Raw genomic sequence first — 20,536 nt, 5'->3', positions numbered from 1 at the left:
TATATATATATATATAGTGCAAATATGCAGTATCTGCTGGACCTGCATCGAATGATGCTAAGCCCTCTAAAATGCAAATAATATCTACAATCTCTCTGAAACTTATAAGTAACAAACTTTGATCAAAACCTGTAAAGAATATTATTTTCTGGCCTGATTTAAAAGAAATAGCAGTTTCATTGACTGCTATAACAAAATTTTAATCCGTCATAATATTTTCAGACCCTAATAATTTCATTGTCGCTGATTTCATCAATAATTGATCCACCCAAAATCACTCGCTATGACAACTTTTGTGATTTAAGCTTCACTGGTCATTGGTTTTTTAAAAAGAGCTTTTTCTTCTAAGAGAATGCAGCACTTTGAATAATTAGTTCATGATGACACACTTTGGTTTCCAGGTATTACTACATGAAGAAGACTCCGCATTTTTGAGCAGTACAGTATGAAACATATCGATTATGAAATGTTGGAAGTAATATGGAAGACTGTAAGTTAAGGTATAAATCTGCTTAGGAAATTCAAGCAGGGACAACAGTTTGAAGTATATGATGCAAACTGGCCTAATATATATCACAAGATGTTAATAACAGTTTAAGTGCAATCTCTAAACTCATTTTGTTCTTTTTTCAAATGAAAAAAAAGGGTTCGTTTTACCACAGAGCTGCACCTTTGACCCCTCTCTCAAACATAGAGGGCTGATTTTTGAAGCCAAAGTTTGAGATTCATTGTTAGAAACCTTTATTTATTCAGGTAGCCTCATTGACACATATGTTCTCATTTACAGTACAGAAGAGATCTGTTATGCAGCTTCAATAAATAAATATTTTACACATATAAGTCTTTTTCTATTAATATTATTTTAGAAAGATATGATATTTATTCTGCTTTAATCTTTTTGAAAAAAAACATTACATCATTTATAATTGGGTAACCTTTTGTGCTTGGATGTATAAAAAATACACATACTGTATAAGGAATAATCTATCTTAAAAATAAAATATGTATAATTGTTTTGCTTTAAGTATAATTTATAGAGGTATCTCTTTCCAATAATCAAGAAAACAATCAAGAAAAAGGAGGATTTCTAGTAATGTGGAAAAAGCCCTTTATATAAATATCAGGAAATGTAACTTGAGTTATTTCATAAACCGTTACAAAGCCAATCATGTCTCTATTTGTGTAAGCCCAGTTGATGTAACTACAACAGTGTATAAAAGCCAAGAAAGGGTCCATCATTATAACGGGAGAATGATTCTAACAAACAAATTGTATTCATGACATAACAACTGAGAAATTAGTACAGTAGCATATTAACTAACTAACCTGCAGTGCATTCTTATTAGAAACCTATTGGTCTGTATTTCCTCTTCTCCAAATAATAAAACTGATCAACTTTATGTCAAGCTCAAATATGCTTTTAGCTTGAGTTTTGTTTTGTTTTTGAAATTTCTTGTCTTAACAGAACAGACAGAATATCCTTTCTCCTAACTTTTAAATGCTTCAATTAAGACCACCGATTTCCATTTATCAATCTTCAGGGTTGCAGTGGGGCCAGTACCTATGTCCTGTGTAAAGTGGGGTACACCCTGGACAGGTCGCCAGCCAGTTTCTCTGTGGGAAGAAGCCGGAATACCTAGAGAGAACCCACATGCAAGAAGAGAACATGCATACCTTGGGCCAGGAATTACACCCAGAACCTTCTAGCTGCAAGGCCACAGTGCTCTAAGCTGCACACAGTGCAGCCCACAGTGCAGCCCACAGTGTTCATTCTTAAATAAGACCAATGCTTTCTTTCCATATAACACCTTCTTGAAAGGAACTCACAGATTTGTTATACAATGAAAAATTCATCCATATTCTCCGACTTGTCCTGTCCTGTCAGGGTCGCGGAGGGGCCAGTGCCTGTCTCTGGCAGTCTATGGGGTATATACCCTCGACAGGTTCCCAGTCTGTCGCAAAGCAACAGTGAAAAATCGTATTAACATTTTTTTTAAAAATAGGTTTTGACTCATTAGTTTTAAGCTTTGCTGAAGATAGACTCTTGTATGCACCCTGATGCTCTATCTTTCTGGTTCTTTTCCCTGAAAAGAGATCACTCAGGACAAACTCTTTAAATAATACTTCATAACTTATATGTATTAAAAAACAAGGAGACATGACATGAGATTCTGGTAGAAATTGTAATCTTACTCAGATCAGAGAAATTGCTTAGAATGCACAGGAAGCAGCTGCTCACCTCCGGCCTCATCTCTCAGGAAGTGGCCCCGATTAACAGTTAAAAAGGCTTTTATACATCTTCAGTCTGCCACATCATCTTATTTTACATCATACATCATTAGCAGATGATTAGACATCCATGACTTCAGCCATATAAAAATATTACACTTCGTTCTACGCTGAAGGACACCGCACTTATTCCTTTTCCAAATCTTTGCCACATACAGAATAAAGATTATAACTGTATATCCAGAGAGAGGAACTGTCTTAATTAGATTAAAACAGCACTACTTACACGCAACAGGCAGCCAATACCAAGGTGTTATAAACTCACACATTTTCAACGAAAATTATCCCAACAGCAATGACACATTATTTTCTGTTGTATTCTCTAATCCAATCTGTTCCAGAGAAGGCTTATGAATTCACTTCCACTGCAGTTGGTCAGTACTTATATTCAACAGAACCCAGAATAACATGCTGCAGTGTTCTAAATCAGTGCAATTAGTTTCCTCTCCATTTTACACCCAAATCTCTTCCATAGCTACTGTATGGCAAATCATTTTCTGTCCTGTTGGATATACACTCTTTAATGGGATTATCCCACAACCCTCAGTGCTCCTATTTCCCTCAACGTCCTTCTCACTGGAATGCTTTTGATCTTTTCCTTAGGAGGAATTAATCTCAAACCTACTCAGCCGTAATGATTCAATTAACCAAGCGGATGTGTTTTTTTAGTTTGTTGGTTAAAATTTAACGTCAACAGTTTCAAAATGCAAACTGGATGCCATTGAACATAACATAGATTATTATTTGTTTATTGCAAGAAGCTCATAAGACACATTTATTTGTTAGATTGATGATCCGGTTTTTTCTTTTTATTTAACATCCCTATGACTTAAAGGTGCCTATTTCTAATGAATCCATAGTAGCCTAATGAATCCATTAAGCCAAATATTAATATTTTGCCGCCCTCTACCATATCAACATGTTATTAAACATGTTGATATGGTAGTTTGGTTGTTCCTAAAGGCACCAGGTAGAAATCTGTGATAAAAGGTCTCTTTTTTGCCATGTGATGATAAATAATTAGGGAGAAGCAAAAAACATGGTGAGAGTAGAATCACATTTCAAACATGAACTTACAGCTATAGTTAAAACATAACAGGTACAGAACTTAAACAGTGGAGAACAGGACAGGGGACATGGGCAGAGTAACAAGAAAAACAAGCAAAGAACAATGTAAGGCTCAAATTCAGTTGAGTTGATCTGTCAGGGTTAGGTGGAGGATTTTGAGGACTGAAATGCATAGAAAAGGAGGCAGAGGTGAGTCTTAAAGATTTACTGAGGCATAAAAATCCAAAGTACAAAAAATACAAGGACCCAAAAACCAGAAAACTTCAAGGGAAAACTCATGTGGGGAGTGAGAGATGAGAAAACAGCAAAAACAACAACAACAACAACAACAAAAAGACTCTAGGAGACTGTTTAAAACACACCCTATGGCAAATTTCAAAATAAAAGCCTCCCATTGCCACTTCATCTACTGCCCTAATAACATGGAAAAAGAGTGATTTAATGATTGGAAAGTCATCAACTATCATTGCTGGGTCTGACCCTTTCCTCAACACAGAACCCTGATGGACTTTCAAAATAAGACTCCAGGGACCCTACAAAATAAAAAGCCTCTAGATTATACTGATGCAAATGGCTCAACATTATGACCCAAACTCCACCAGGGTTTTTTCTATATGACTCTAGTGACCTTTTCAAAACACACTCCAGAGCGAATTTCACAATAAAAGTCTCCCATTTACACTGTAATACAGTATCTATTCACTTAATAACATGGAAAACCAGTGATTTAACATTTGGAAATGGATTCTATATCACTGCTGGGCATGACCCATCCCTTGAAGCACACCCATGATAGACTTTCAAAATAGGACTCCAGGGACTCTACAAAATAAAAGCCTCTTTCTTATATGCACTCATTCATTGTGGCATATAGCTCATAGCCATGACCCAAACTAAATCACTTTCTTTAAATTACACTATCAGGGCCTTTTGACAAGACACCTCAGTGTGCCTTTCTGAATAAAGCTCTTCCATTTCCTCTGTAGTAAAGCATCTGCTAACCTCGTAGCATGCAGCCTAAGCCTGCCAATTGTGCTTTCACCACTATATTGCTCATAGCATGCGGGCTTAGCCCAAAAGTGCTGCTATCATCACTACATTGGCTTGTAGCATGTGGCCGGAGCCCGCCAATGGTGATTTCACCACTGCAATGGCTCTTAGCAGGCGGGCAGAGCCCGCCAACTGATCTTTACCCACTGCAGTTCAATATGGACAACCCATATTACCCTTGTGCATCATACGCTGTGCACGTCTATTTCCCAGATTTCAGCCAAAGTGGCACACAGCTCTCTGTGCCCATGGGCTTGCCCTCTCTCCTTCCCTCAGCAGCCCTCAATGTCGGTCTGGGGAGCCCCAACATCATTTGTCAGGGCCGCATTGGCCCGGTTTCCCGAACGGGCAGTAGGTGGCCCCCCTCAAAATTTCTTTAGAAATTTTCTAGTATTATGCTACTGTTTGATGTAGGAGCATTTCAATCTATCATACAGCTACGAATGTTGGTACAATTACCAACACTCGAAGCTACATTAAAAAAGTTACATTTTACAGTTTTACTGAATACTTTTCAGAATAGCACTAAGTAGCCTGTTAATACCTGTACTTTTATTAAATGATATGAAATCTCTGAGCCAGGATTTAATATCTCCTTTACTGCCATCTACTGCCTTGTGCTTTTGTCTTCCTTTTAAGGCCTTTCTGCCTTGCCCTTTTAACTTCATTTACCATTTTACAAAAAATAGTTGTACATTCTCCATGATGTCCTTAATTTTTTTGAAGAATTATTCTTTGTAAAAAACATTCACAGTGAGAAGAGTCCAGAGAAAAGTCAGCTTTATTTGTGAGGTCAATGGGTTTATTTAAGTTCAGAATCAGAATCAAATTTAGTGCCAAGTAGGTTTGCACTTACAAGGAATTTGACTTGGTGTTGATGGTGCACACAAATTAGATATATTTACAGAATATAGAATCCATAGTTATATACAATATAAATGTACCACATATAGTATATAGCTATGTACTATATACACAGTGGCTGTGCATTAATGTAACACAGGATGTCTGGAGGAGCTATGATGGTGTAGCTTCTTAATGCCTCTGATGCTATTACCCCCAAAGATTATGGCAGAGGGATTCACACCCTCCATAACAGATATTTAGATATGGTCAGAGGGCCTTGTATAGCACTATATGGCAGCCTTGCTTCTGTTAATCTGCTCCAAGGAAGCTCTGGCTACAATGTAGCTTTGCCAATATTACTGTGTTAATTATTGAAAAATAATAACACAGAATAGGAATCGCGGGCTGCGGAGGATAAGCGGACCGCAGTGGCTCCAGGGGGGGTTGGGGCGCCACCCATCACTGGCAATCTGGGTGTGGGAGAAACACAGGTTACCTGGTTTAACAGTTCAGTCCATTCTCTCCTAGGAAGGCAAGATCCAGTCAATGGACTACCAAACAAGATGTGGCTCAGAGTTGTCAAAAGTGTCCCCAATGCAGTAATCCCAGTGAGCAGGCAGGAGACCAATCCAGGTCAGAGAAACAGTTCAGAACTGGACAGTTCCGAGGTCAAGGAGTCCATGGCCCGACCAGGGGTTCCACCCCGAACAGGAACCAACAGATCCAGGGTTCCAGGAATCCTCAGAGCGTTCAGGGTGGTTCAGAGTTCTGAGTCCAGCATCGAGCTCAGACAGACACGCTCAAATGAAGACAGGCAGGCTCAGTAGTAGAGGGGAACATAGACACAACCAGGAGACAGGAGACAAACACCAAACCCTCTTAATTCACTGGCTTCCAAGACTCAGGACATGAACCAGGACCCTAACTCTAATGGAACAAACATAAATAACTGACACAAAAACATAACACAAATAAACAAAGAATAGACAAATAAACTAAGAAATAGATGAATAATGATCTGGCCCCAATAGCTGGGCTGAACCTTATATATAGCAGAGGAAGAAGGTGAATAAGATCAATGATAATTAGAGAGCAGGGAGGCAACAGCAGGTGAATGAAGTGAGTAATTAGATAAGCTGCCATCATGACAGTGAATGTTTGCATGAATTAGTGAATGGATTAACGTAGTTGTGCTTTGGGGCTCTTGGACTTGTAAAGAGTGTTATAAAACCAGGCCATTGGCCATTTAACATACAGTCTCTTGGTGCTAACACTAAAACATTAAAGTTTGTTAAGAGTTCAGCCCTTTTAGTCTAAAAAATATTCTTGTGCACATTTAATATAATCATAGCATCTATAAAATAAATCCTGATCTCATTTAGGTTGAAATTACTGCAGGAAAGATTCTGTTTTAAAACACAGTCCGAACACACTTACCCTCTTTGTGGTTAACTGTTTCCCACTAATAGCATTAACAGATCGACTGCACGTCATTAATCTGCTGCCAGAAAAGGAAGACAGATTCAGCAATGCTATCTGAGCAGCAGGATATCAAAGGACTGCTTTCTTAGATAATTAAAACATTAATTCCTCCTGGCATGGTGCCTTTATTCATAAAGAAGGATCCGCCCTGGTATTTTCTTGTAAGCCTGTAAACAACAGAGTGGAAATGTGTGGTATTATTAGTCTACCTCTGTTGGACCTGTCTCCTGCTTCTCCGTCAATTAATGAGCTTGGCCTTTTGCTCCCAGATTAAATAGGTTGTGGATGTGAGGGATGAATGTCAGGGCAACCACACGCTTTCCAGCATTAATTGTGGTCTGGCTAAGATTAGTTTCTTTATTTTGTTTTGTTTTTTGTTGTTGTTTTTTTTTTCCCCAGAGAAGATTAAATATCACAATGGTTTATGGTTTCATTTAGGATCACCATGTGATATGATTCATTAGCTAAGACTGACCCACTGATCTGACTTCTAGCATTTTCTTAATTTCACTATATTTGCTTAACAGAAAATGTGAAAAGTGGCTACAGTTTAGGGTAGAACTGTAAATCCTTTCTCTGCTTTTATTATTTATTTATTTATTTATTTATTTATTTTTTAGGGACACATAACAGCAAACCTTTTCAGTGGTTTGGCAAATTATATTGTACTGCCAACTGCTACATCTAAACCACACCAACTCAATGTCAGAAGGATGCCCATCATTTGTCACTTTAATGAACATGCATTGACTGTTTCAAAATCCAGTTGCGGTATTCTTCGCAATGGCACATCGAACACTTTGAGTGATGCTGCCCAGCAATGGAAGCTTGTTTAAAAGATTGTTTAAAAAAACCTTGTGACATTTTGGGGTCTTTTGTAATTACTTCTGTAGACAGTTGGTAAACCTGAATCTCAGCATGTACTGACCTTACTTTGTACTCTGACTGATATACTAGTTTTCTTGCTTGTGTTCATTTAGCTAAATAAATAATACTGTAGTTGACTCTGGATAGTTGAGATGTATTGAAATCATATCAGAGATCTAGAGTTTGTGAGAATGATTCATTCTTCTAATATGTTTATAGAGGCAGTCTGGTGCTTGATTTTATACACCTGTGGCCAATTGATCTTGAACATTGACCACCATTTAAGATTTCCCCATTTATGATTGAAACAAGTAAGCACAATTGTGTAGTTGTGTAAAGCAATGTATTATAGTGAGGTAATTATGAAAAATACCAGCTAAGTTGAAAAAAAAAGACCATAATAACTCGGGTCATTTTTTCTTTTTTATTATTTTAATCAGGGTCCATGTACATGTATCAGTTGTATTGTGCATGGATTGTACAGTTAGTATGGTTTAAAATATTATAAGAGCAGGAAATTAAACAATGAACCAGAGGAGCATTTGTTCTTCCTCCATGTTCCAAGGGGAGATGTTTACTTCCTGAACTGAGAGATTGGGGAAGGGATCTTGATGTCCTGACCTCTCTCAAGTCTCTTCTCACACTCAATAAGGTAGTTGACGCCATCAATTACTAACTGTACCAGCTCGACCTGCAGAGGAATCACATATAGAGTATTTCAGAGGGTGTTTCTTTCTGTAGCAATGATTACTTTTAAACCACTCTTAATATAGATGTTTCACTTTATCCCTGAGGTCCAAAAGTATGTTGAATTCAAGTGACTTTATGAAGAACCTTTTCCCCTATATTTTAGGGGGGAAATAGTATTTTAATACTCATCCTTATCTTCTATAACTGCAGTCTGAGTTGATATTGCTTTGAGCATTGTGGAATACATTTAGATGAATATAGCATTTCCTTTAATAAGTAGTTATGAGAAATTATGTATCATTCTCTGAGATCAGCATTCCACTGTTTTCTGAGAAGATAGAGCCCTGACCTTCCACATTTATGATATTTTTTAAGTGTTTGATTAGTAAAGCCTACAACCACACAGTCTAATTAGATATTTTTCACTACTGATTGAGCAATGGAAAAAATAGTCTTTTAGCCTAAAGAGGCACTTCCCTGCCAGATTTAGAAGTTAAAGAGCAGGTAATAAGGTTATTCCCAGCCAACACCTGCTTGCAATGCAAAATTACCTACAAATCAGTATAAAATGTCTTAAAATAAGTGTATTTAACTTTAATTTGAGTAGGTGGATAATATTATCTGCCTATGTAATTAGTATTTTTACCCTTAAAATAAGACAAATAGATGTTATGAACTTTAAATATGAGACTGCATTCGTTTTTTTTCTTATTTTAAATGCAAATTGTTTCATTCCATTTGCAAAGTCTCTCACTTACCTGCTCATTTCAAGTAAAAAATACACTTAATTTAAGAAAAACTGAATTACTTAGATCTAATTTTTTTGCAGTTTGCAATCTGTACACTGACCTCAGTCTGCACTGTGAAAGTGATCTAGAAATAAGCAAAATGCTCTTAAATTAAGTGTATTTATCCTTAATTTGAGTAGGTCAATAAGATGATTGACCAATGGAAAGAAAAATTGATAATTAAAATAAGATTATTAGACAGTATGTAACTGAAATACAGCACAGATGTTTTTTCCTTATTTTAAATGTAAATTGTCTCATTTTATAGGCAATAAAAGTGTCTCACTTATCCGCTAAAATCCAGAAAAATGCACTTAATTTAAGAAAAATTGAATTACTTAGATCTCTTCTTTTTTTTCAGTTTGCGATCAGACCTCAGTCTGACTATACTAGCTGCTTTCTGGCTTTTAACTTTTTAAAAGTTTTACCTCTGATTTTCCCAGACGGTCGAGGTTGGAGATGTCGAAGGTGTCTCCAGTGGCAGCAGTGTCCACTCCCCCTGTTCCTCGCTTCTGTAGTCTCAGATTCTCAAGGATTTTTTTAAAGCGGGCGTCCTACATTTCAACCAGTACATAATCTTCACACATCAAAGCCTTACATAATGGGGTAAGAGGTACTTGTGCAATACTTGTCCAACCTTGCTGAGAAGTGGCAGGCGAATGTGCACACCAGCCCTGAGCCCCGTGCCGAGGTTAGAAGGGCAGGTCAGGATGTATCCCAAACGTTCGTTCCACATGAACTCCCATCCTCTCTCTTGAATAAGATGCTCCACCTTAAGATTACAAATAAGTGTATTGAATAAAATTAAAATTTTAAAAAACAACCTCCATCACATTGTTTAAAAATAAAGGATTTTAAAGAGTTAAAGGTGTTTACTGTGCGCAAAGAAGCGCAAAGAAGTAAATCTATTTCAGACCTGTTTAAGGCCTCTGCAAAACCTTTCAAACACTCGCTTCATATTTCCTCCCTTCTCCATGGATATGATCCTGGTGTGATCCTCCTCATTAATCCAGATCAAGAAATTTTTCTCATTGTTGTGCCTGAATCACATAAAAGAAATCTTGATTTGCACCTCGTCTGTGAATAGTTAATAAGAAACATCGGTTGCATTACTCGCCATTACGTTAGATTATTATTAAAATCACCTCTATAGAAGAGGAAAGAACACATTAACCCTAAAGGAGTATCTTCTAATCAGATTATTATCAGTAAGTGAGAATAATATCTTGTGATGTGAATTTACACCAAATGTATAAACAGGTTTGGCCTCCTTTTAACTCCAGCCATTGAGACCCAGCAAAGAAAAAACATTCAATGTCATCCGATTACTTGCTTCAAATTGGAGTTTTCCTAATGGTTTTAGTCGCAGAGGGCTAGATTCTGATGGAAACAGTTGATATCGATTGCTCGTTAACTGACAAATTACTGCAACAGTACCAATAAACACTGCTACTCAAAATGGTAAAAGCTACATCTAAACTGTTTTCAAACAAGAAAAACAAAGAGAAAAGGTTTTAAATAACTTAACAAAAGATTATAGGATTACAAGTAAGTTATTGGTTTCTTGTATTGTCAAATATCGGTGCTGCATCGGTATGAAATTGGTTAAAAGGAACTTTAGATGGCATAATTTGAACAATTACATGATGGCCTTATCTGGTGTGTAAATATATGTACAGCACAGTTTATCTTTGGATAGAAATTTGACCTGTACTGCTCTTAGATGTATTATGCAGTGTCAGGTTAAAGTGGGGAAACACTGTAAGAACAAGTACATGAATGAGCTCCTAGATATATTCCATAATATAAACTAATTCTATTAATATCAATTGAAGATCCAATTTAGACCTAAAAGGCTTTTAATCATTTTGATTTATTATTAAATTCAATTGGTAGCTTTTACAGATGCCAAATGTAGGGCCAAGCAAACTTCATACAAATCCATATTGTGTCAACATATGTTTAGATATTTACTGAAATAAGATAAAAGATATAAGGCTGAGCTTGAAAAGGCAGGATTTCCTCTAGACTGTTACATTTTACTTACCAGATACCACGAGCATCAGGCCAGTCTCTGGCCATCCCTGCTGCAGTGAGCAACGGTGATACAGGTTTATCAAACAGGAAGTGCTCCTGATTGGCCGGTGAAGGAAGAGAAGAGTTAGTGAAAAATACTAGACAGCATGTTTCATAAAAGATCATGACCAAAAGCAGCAATGTCCTTGTTTGAGTGTCAACTGACATCTATTAGTCGCTGTTGCTCTGCATCAGTCATCTCCCCCAGGCTGTAGTATCGACCAGCTAAGTCTTCTTTCAGGCCAGAAAGAGCTGTGACAACCACACGCTCCACCTCACGGCGCTCAGACCGTGTGCATGCAGGTGGAAGGCTCAGTCCACGAATGCTGCGTCCAGTGCGCACACGAGATGACAACACGTAGCGCTCATCAAACACTCCTGAGGTGATCTGAAAAAAGGAATCATAGGTTACTCTTTGTGGGAGTTTCTATGAAATATTAACAATTAGGAGTGCCACCTTAGAAGCATCCAGATCAGTGGGGTGCTTCATTGTGTGAGGATCGTATCCATTATGTCTGTCCTTAATGACAGGGTCAAAGAGCTCAGCAAAAACCTAATAGGAAGAGAAGAATTAAGCAAATATCCTTTGCTTAACAAAATTGGCAACAAGAAGTTGCTGGAGTACAAAACCAAACCTCGTAGCTTTCTTCATCCCCAGCCACCATGCCAACAGTCTTAATGAAGGGGTGCCCTGGGTTGTCCACCCCTGTCTGGATGCACTGGTCCAGGGTCCAGTTGTTGGGTGTTACCTTGTCCCTCAGGCGGGCATAAATGGTTGGGGTCATGGCTGAAGCCATGCAGTTGTTGTGCTTTCTTAGGTCTGGATAATCAGCACTGTAGAAATGCATTTTAAAAAGTTTGCTGTAAGCTGTAGCTTCAAAGAATAAATCAATTAGTGTATATCTATTTAACTAAAAGTATTTACTTAATGTTAGACTGAAGTCAAATCTAGTACTGCTTTACTCTGAGCCTTTTAAACAATATGTTTTCCAGAAATGCACCTGGGGGGATAAAACCTCCTCCTTTCAGCTGCAGCAGTGTTATCACTGAGGAAAAATGTAGATGCCAAAGTGCCTGCTCCCATGGCCATTATCATGGCTGTGTTGCGGCCGGTGATCATGCGGGTGAAAGAGTTTGCCATGCTTATTTGGTCAAGGTTACCTGGCAAAAAGCAAAAGGTCAAATTCAACGTTTCACAATTCCTTCAGCCCTTGAGTTAGATCACACTTCCCATTCAGCATGTATTAGAAATAACAAATCAAATGTTAGATCCTTAAATCATTTTGAAACTTAAATGAATTGTCCAACTAAGTCGCTGTAGATGAAACATATTATGAATTGTTTGGTAAAAACGTCAACTTTGGTGTATATTTGTGTATTTGTCTTGAAATGTGTCAAATCATTCAAATAGATGCCAGAATATTAGAGAATTATGTGTGTTATTTAAAATTGTTTTATATATTTAGAAAATATCAAAATTATTTTGAATATACACAGTCCGATGATTGGGATCATTTGCGGTTTCTTTAGATTATGTTGCCAAAAATATTATTATATGAGATTTTTGTGGTGCAATGCAAAAATGTTGAAATACCTTTGACTATTTTAGCACGAATGCCCATAATTGTGGAGACTGCATTCAAGTAATCAGGACATCTGTCCAGTTAGCTGTCTTATCTATGAATGTGTAGCTATTGACCCAGAGTGAAAGACCGTTTAAAGGCTCCGGAAACCTTTGCATGGGTTATCATTAATGTATTTTTTCAAAGTATTATCATTTTCTAGAATACTGAATTTTGGGTTTTCATTATCTGTAAGCTTAAAATTACGAGAAACAAAATTTCATAATACATAATTATGTGCAATAATTCTATCAGAGTTTCACTTTTTATTTTTATGCAACATGTCAATTTATTGAGATTTAGTTGTATAAGCCTAATATAAAAGCAAATAAAGAAAGAATAGGCACTTAGAGAATGGTTAGAACATTTAACATAAAAGTCTTTTTAAATTAAAGGTCTCTTAAGCTGTTTTTTAAAGGCATCAACAGAGTCAGCCACATGGAGAGATCAGGCAGGTCATCCAATAGCCTGGTGGGGGCTATGGTCAAAGGGACCAATCTCCTCAAGCATTATATTTTATTACAAACAAAGTAGGAGTGGCGAGCTAGTGGTTAGGGCATAGAGTTTGGAATCCTGAGGTTTTGGGTTCAAAAGACTGCCACGCTGGGTCTCTGAGCAAAGACCCTTAGCCCCACAATGCTCCCTGGGCACCGCAAATGGCAGCCCACTGCTCCCCAAGAGAGAGAATTTTGTTGTGATGTACTTGTGACAGTGTAATGACAATAAAACACTGGGGGGAGAGGCAGGTAAAGACACAGAAAAGAGTCAAGATGGCATGCCGTGTGTTAAAGGTTTTCATAGAGTGTAAGAGTCACTTAAAGTAAAATTCCCCCTAAAGAGATTGTTAAAAGGAAGATTAGTTGGGATTTGAATCTTCAAGGTTATACGAGGAGAGAAAAGAGAAGAGGGTGAGACACCAGTGCCCTGTGACCCTTGTTTAAATACAAGAAGTCAGCACTGTGTTTATTTATTTTTACATTGAACAGTTGTAAAACAATATACTAAGTTGAATCATATTAATCAAGTGTAGAAGACAAAAATGGAGGTTTGATAAAGATAACATTTCTTACAAATGTCAGCTAACAGATGGCTAACATGTGATCAGCAGGCAGCTTAAAAGGCTCTAATATAATTGGCTGCTGTGTAGACAGTGAGTGAGTTTATCCAATGAGCTACTTTCAGGTGAATGAAAGAGTGCAATCCTATTGAGTGCAGTCTATTCTGAAAATATTACCTTTCATTTATAATTAACATGTAAATCATCAAACTTTTAACACGCAGTGAAAAAAATATGATAACTGATATTGTGGGTGATTTAAAAAAATATATAGTTTTTATTTGTATTAATGGAGTAGTTATGGACTTATTTGTGGATAAGCACTTATTAAGTCTGGATCTATATCATGCTGCAAATGGGAGAGAAGGAAAGATAAATAAGCCAGTAGTGAGAATTTCAGGTGCAGATCACTTACCTTCACTCAGCTAAAAAGAGGAAGCGGTAGAAGGAGGCCAGAGAGTTTCCTGAAGCGAGGCTTGATCTGCAAAGTGAGTGCAGACTGAAGAATGTGAAGAGGATCAGCAACGGATGTAGCTACAGCTCCTGGATTAGCCTCTGCCAGGCCATCAGACGGAAAATCCTCTTTCCTCTGTCACTCATAATGTATGCCTTCTTGCTCAAGTTCTAGCTACTCTGAAACATGATAACTTCTGCTGTTTGCATAAACGAACTGAGAAAACATTACCGCACACCAAATACAGACCCACTGATTTATGCGTTTTCATTTATCATTCATTCCATTCATAACAAATCATTTCTGCTTCCAGAGTTGTTTCAATTTAGCATTAGCAATCAAATATAAGACAATTGTTATAATTAAGAACGTTACCAGGTAATTGTCAAAAGGACTTAGAATTAAAAACAAATATTCTTTGGTAAAACTGACATTACCTCTGAGTCTTTATTTTTTCAGATGTTTTGTTGTTTTTTGTTTAATTGTTAAATTATGTCTTAAGTTTTCATTAATTACAGAAGCTGATACATTGGGGTGTATAGCACTATAGCTTATTCCTTTTTATATATTTATAATTCTCCCTTTGTGTTTTATTTTTTAATTTATTTTATTTTATCTTATTTTTATTTTATTTTTTTGCTTAATAAGTCTTTTGTTCAACCTTTTTCTATGTTCAGCTCCCACTGGCCTTTTTTATTTACATAGAGTCCCCCATTTCACTCTCCATCACAGTTAAACCACATTCTCCCCATTACACTCAGGGGGGTTCAATGCTGAGCTGCATGGTGCTGCAAAGAAACACTGTTTCTTTGTAGCATGAAGGTTCTATGTTTTGTAACCCACAAGGTTCTTTCTGCATGGTGTTTGCATGTCCTTCCTGTGTCTGTGTGGGTTCTCACCTGGTACTCTGGCTTCCTCACACAGTCCAAAAACAGGAAAGTTAGATTCTTTGATAACTCTAAATTTCCCTGTGTGTTCCTTTTTGGCCATCTGAATGAGAACCAATTTTCTAATTTTATCAACAAAATGAGGTCCAATTGTTGTAAGCGAGTCCTTTGTTCTTGTCCTCACAAGCTATTTTGATAGGTTGTAGGTTTAGGGCTTAAGTTTGAATTCAGTTTAGGCTTAAGAATAAGGGGAATGCAGTGGTAATGGTTAGTTTTAAGGCATAGAAAGATTTGAAAATGACTGTGATCAATTGAGGTCAACAGTAGTCAGTTTACTGGTGACCTGACCAGAGTGTACCTTGCCTTTTGCCCATAGCCTGCTGAGAAAGGCTGCATCATTGCCATTTTCCATTCAACCAATGGTATATCTCACTTCTTTCATTTTGTTGAATTAAAATAATATTGAAAAAAGTGTTGCAAAAAACGAGTACAAATTGTGTGTAAGGCATTGAAATCTGTGAACCTCAAATAGTCAAAGGATTATCATCTTAAATATTCTCACATTAGGTAGGTAGGTAGGATTGCCCTTTTGTTGGAATGTAGTAAAGAGTTCAGCATGTTGAAGTAATGGAGCTTCTGCAGTGCCAAACGTAGGAGTCGATAATGCCATTATGGCAATTTTCTGTCTGAAAAGCTTTTTTTTTACAAAATTTTACAGCAAGCATAGATTGCTTTCAATTGATACTGTAGATTCGAAGCACTTCATTTGACCTGTAATTAAGACCCTTTAAGGCAGCCATAATAAAGCCTATATGTTAAATATTAGATGTAGCTACGGACTGTTTAATGAAGGTAAACATCCAAAAATGGTTTAATTATGCTGTCTGCTGGATTGCAAATGCGAATCCCTTTGCACCTTCTTTGTAAATTTGCTACAAGCATGTCTGCACCCGTTTTCACACACACAAACCAGTACAGAGACATCTAGGTTTAGTTATGCCTAAATATGGGTATTAATTTATTAGTCTGATGTATTAGTCTAACATTCTGAGAAATGAACTGTGTTGTGTTCATCAGCTTGAAACAGAGAATCATAACACGATCGAAGAGTTGTAACAGTCTTGTTTAATTATTCTATATAATGTGTTTATCATAGTGAGAAGCGTAACTGACATTAATTATTTAATTAATTATCTTTTCAAAAACTTTCCAATTTACAGAATATGTTAGTTGGGAAAAATAGGTGTGTTTATAAATAATTTTAGGTGTAAAGAAAAACAGTATTTTAAAGACTTAAGCATAAATTACAATTACTTGAATGTTTATATTTTCTTAGTTTCAACTCTTTAAAATTGCTTACTTGCCAATTAGGTGTATTACAATTAGACTGGGCTTACAAAGTGGATCTTTAATATCACAGGTCTAGGTGCTAGGCTTTAAGGTCTCCAGGTTACATCCTCTTGTAACAGTCGTAATTGTGCAGTGTCTCTTTAAGTATTGCTACTACACTGCCTCTCTGTAGAGAGCGTGGGAGAGTTGCAGCCCTGGACAGTAGGGCTGCAAATCTGTCAATTATTTTTTCAATTAATCGATTAATAATTGCATAGCCAAAGGTTGCTTAAAGATTTTTTTTTATGAAATTAAACCATGTGAAACTAAAACTTTTCTACTGAAGGAGTTCTTTTTATAGCATAGTAAATTATATAAAATTGTTGTTTTGTTTTTATCATAAATGCTAATTGCTAAATGCTAATTGCTGCTCTAAGTGGGTTGCTCTGTCAGCTAAAAGCATGTTTTAGAGTTTCTATACTGTAGTAAATGATTAATCGATTACTAAATTAGTTGAGAATTATGTCAATAGTCAATTAATCACGATTAATCCGATTAATTGTTTCAGCCCTACTTGACAGATTACCACATAGACCTTAAACATATAACCTCATAATTGAGCAGGTGACTTTGCTGTAAGTGTTTTTCTCTGGTGTACCTATACAATTATGCAGATTATCTATGTTTTATGTTCACTGTCTTGAGTGATGTATCATGTCCATACAGTGATATTCAAAAGGATCTTCCTTATAGTTGTTTTTCTATTAAAGAAAATATCCTACATAAATAAAAATAATTTTTTTTTTTCAAAACAAAACAAAAAAACAAGCTGTTATTGTTTTATTCCATTTAAATTTACAGAATTTTACTGCTGACAGCCTTAAATTAAACATTCTTTTGGATTCACCTCAACAACATGCAGAAAATAACCTGTAATTAATTTGGACCAGCAGCTTTAAATTAATCACGGTTAATGTTAAAATCTATTTGAATTAGAAAATTATGTGAATATCATCAAAGTTCAAATGCACTGAATTCAAAGAGAGAAAAAATACATAAGGCATGTTGTATTTATTTCCCTGCACCAACAAGTGAAAAATGTAAACATATAAAGTTAAGCATGAAAACAAATACACATAAAAAGTTACAACACAAACACAGCAATCTGCTACAGAGCTACAGACACATTTCTAAAGGAGGAAAGTTCCAAGACATCATTGTGTAACAACAGGTTGGTGTATGGGTGACAGCCCTGGGTTTGGGCCAAACAAGCGACAGACATGCCAGTTTATTTGGACAAAATAATATTTTTATACCGGTACTTATTTTTTCAGCAGCTACACAGTTTATTTTCATACAGAGAAGCAGTTGATGGAGGTTTTGGGAGATATCCAGTCAGACATCCACAACATGCAGCTGTTGGTTGTCTGCATGCAACAATATTTATCATATTAATATAAAAACTAAGAATGATCATTCAAATGCTACATTGTTTCAAACTAAGAATACATTTTTTTTTTTGTATGTTCATGAGATGCAAAACAGCAATTCAATATCATTACTAAAACAAATTAAATAACGGTATAATTCAAATAAAATCAAGTGAAAAACAAAACAAAAGGATTCACAGCATAACTTCTCTTATCAGTCCTATATCTAAGCTGTCATTTTATACGAAATAAATTATAGACAAATGTACTAAATAAATTAAACTGTAAACAATGATCCCACTATCAGTCAAGCAAAGCTACATCTCAGAGAGAACTGCTCCTGCCTTACATGCAGTCAGCCACACATTCACACAGCGAACAGTTTACCAAAGCCAAAACATTACAATTGCACACAGATGCTGCAAATGCTTTAGGCTTGCAGGGCTAATTACAACAATCAAACAGTAGAGGGCGATGTTTGCTCATGTTTCGATGTTGCATCCTTTGCACAAACATGCTACAGTGCCATTCAACATACATGGCCTATTTTCTGATGAGTGTAGTTTTTAAAAATAAAATTGAAATTCATTGATCTTTTTTAGTGTATATTGGGGAATTACAAAGTGTTTTAACCAGACATTTAGTCAAGTATGCAGAAACTGACCTTCTTAGATGGAAGGCACTAAAAAAAAAAAAAATCTAAATTTTTGTATTATTCATCTGGGTAAGAAGTAAAAAAATAGCATTTCATTTGATATGCAATTATGAAATTTAACTCATTTTATTTAGATGCATCTTTCCACAATACATTTGAAATTAGCATATTTTTTGGTCCTACTAAGATCACCAAGGATGCATATCGCCAAATAGATTCCTTGTGGTTGGAGCATGCTAAGTAGTGGTCTGGTTAAAGGCCATTCAAACAGATACATCCTAAGATGAGATCATGCAAATTTAATGCAGTAATGGTGATAACAGAAAAACATTTTTTTGGGGGGTGGGGCATGTTTACTTAGGGCATGCCATGAAAATGCACACGTGACATAACACTGACCAGAGCACAGAGACACAAGCTCAAACCTCTCTGCATTTCGACCTGTTATGCTACATCTCTGTTATCTTCATTCACTCCTTTCTCTGCACTCTCAGGCTCTCTGAGGAAGAGTGATGTAATGTGACCCACACTCTGTACTGAAGAAACCTATATGCTGTGCATCCGACAGGTTGCATCCAACCTTGGTCTGGTTGAAAACAATTGCTTACACACCCTACCAACCCGTTCTCTTCGCATGCTACCTCAATGTTGTGCAAAACAACTAATTTTCCACAAGTCCTGTCCCAATCCATTTCCACATTGCTCCAAAGACTTTCTTCCAGATTTTTCTTGATGGATTAGGATCAGGTAGGTGTTTGATCCTTCCTCAGTACATTCTCGAAGTTTAAAACAGAGATAATTCATGCAGGCAATCTGGGCTCGATCTTAAGTGAGAGATCATAGAGCGTGTCCTCGTCCATGGTCAGAGTCTTATCCATAAGATACTGAGTGACCTAAGCCAGAAAGGCAAGTGGGGGGGAAAAAAAGTGTTATTCATGCTGGTTTGGCATAGTTGCACCACATAGCTGAGAGAATTACATGTCTGAAATATTTCACACAAAAATATAAAAAATGACATGGGTGATTTTATAAGAGTTCTGTGTATTTCTTCAATAAACTGTTTCCAATGCAGACAGTGGTGATCCCTTTCCAAATTCTCCACATTTTGCTTTCCCAGAGTTGGGGTGGATGTCTTATCAATCATTTAATCCCTAATCCTTGCAATGGACAATGAATGCATGTTTTGAATTTTAGCCTTAAGCATAAAAAATGTGGGCAGTTGGATAACAAATGAAGGAATTTTTAATTTAAAAGAAAATATTCACTCCACATCAAGAGTATCTGACAGGCAAGACTTAAAAAAATCTAACAAATACCTGACAGATAAGACAACATTTTGAGCTTATAGCTCTTAGAGAACTATTAAGCTGTTGCTGAACTAACATGAACATTTTAACTAATCCAAAGATGTTGAAAAAAATAGTGACAGGATTGTAAGTAGGAAAATAACAAATTTTCCAACTCAAAACTGTCTCATTTGAAATTTGGTTGCATGAAGTTAAAAGTTGCATAAAAATGCTGTAAGGAGGGAGCACAATTACCCAACTCATCAGAGAATACCACCCGTCATAGTATCCAAATATATGCACATATTTTGCACTTTTGAATCTACTCAAAATTACTCTCTTTATTAATAGTTAATAATATTTTCTCTAATGCTAAAATATTAATCAACATTTTTTTCCCTCTGGACAGTAAAAACAACACATTTTCTGTAAGAAATGTCAAATTTAAATCTTTCCCTTTTAATTTAATGCAAATCTGCAACAAATTACTCCAGAAATTGAGACACTGCAGCACAAAATTTAAAAAGAAGTACCTTAGGTTGATGCTCTATTCTGTAAGGTGTCTGCTGAAACTGTCTGATCTCTCGGATGATATGTGATATCTAATGGAAATGTAGAGAAAAAAAATATACTTAATGAACAAAAGAAGCCCAATACATA

At 36.3% G+C, this 20,536-nt stretch overlaps 3 protein-coding genes across 3 annotated transcripts in view; 1 reads left to right on the top strand and 2 right to left on the bottom strand.

Moving 5' to 3' along the window:
• The window catches only part of LOC107092340 (corticotropin-releasing factor-binding protein-like), a 13,638-nt gene extending 7,558 nt beyond the window's left edge, over positions 1–6,080 (top strand). The window contains exons 7-8 of the mRNA XM_015386750.1: positions 4,621–4,758; positions 5,965–6,080. Coding sequence (XP_015242236.1) covers positions 4,621–4,758; positions 5,965–6,080 — 254 coding nt within the window. The remainder of the gene's footprint in view (positions 1–4,620; positions 4,759–5,964) is intronic.
• Positions 6,081–8,167: 2,087 nt separating this feature from the next.
• LOC107092474 (creatine kinase U-type, mitochondrial-like) lies at positions 8,168–12,297 on the bottom strand. Its single transcript, XM_015386974.1, has 9 exons — positions 12,158–12,297; positions 11,792–11,990; positions 11,614–11,709; positions 11,323–11,544; positions 11,128–11,213; positions 9,997–10,120; positions 9,718–9,852; positions 9,509–9,634; positions 8,168–8,293 (listed from the first exon to the last, which is right to left on the bottom strand). Exons 1-9 carry the CDS (start codon positions 12,295–12,297, stop codon positions 8,177–8,179), a joined length of 1,245 nt encoding a protein of 414 aa, XP_015242460.1. The 3' UTR covers positions 8,168–8,176.
• A 5,527-nt stretch (positions 12,298–17,824) lies between these two features.
• Positions 17,825–20,536, bottom strand: part of LOC107092330 (ras-specific guanine nucleotide-releasing factor 2-like) — a 45,566-nt gene continuing 42,854 nt past the window's right edge. Inside the window, exons 28-29 of the mRNA XM_015386739.1 lie at positions 20,410–20,478; positions 17,825–19,483 (exon numbers count right to left, since the gene is read on the bottom strand). Coding sequence (XP_015242225.1) covers positions 19,391–19,483; positions 20,410–20,478 — 162 coding nt within the window. The 3' untranslated portion in view covers positions 17,825–19,390. The remainder of the gene's footprint in view (positions 19,484–20,409; positions 20,479–20,536) is intronic.

The sequence above is a fragment of the Cyprinodon variegatus genome, unplaced genomic scaffold (assembly GCF_000732505.1).
Source record: "Cyprinodon variegatus isolate N-32 unplaced genomic scaffold, C_variegatus-1.0 Scaffold17, whole genome shotgun sequence".
In the NCBI taxonomy this organism is placed as follows: Eukaryota; Metazoa; Chordata; class Actinopteri; order Cyprinodontiformes; family Cyprinodontidae; genus Cyprinodon; species Cyprinodon variegatus.
This window is presented reverse-complemented; position numbering and strand designations above follow the sequence as displayed.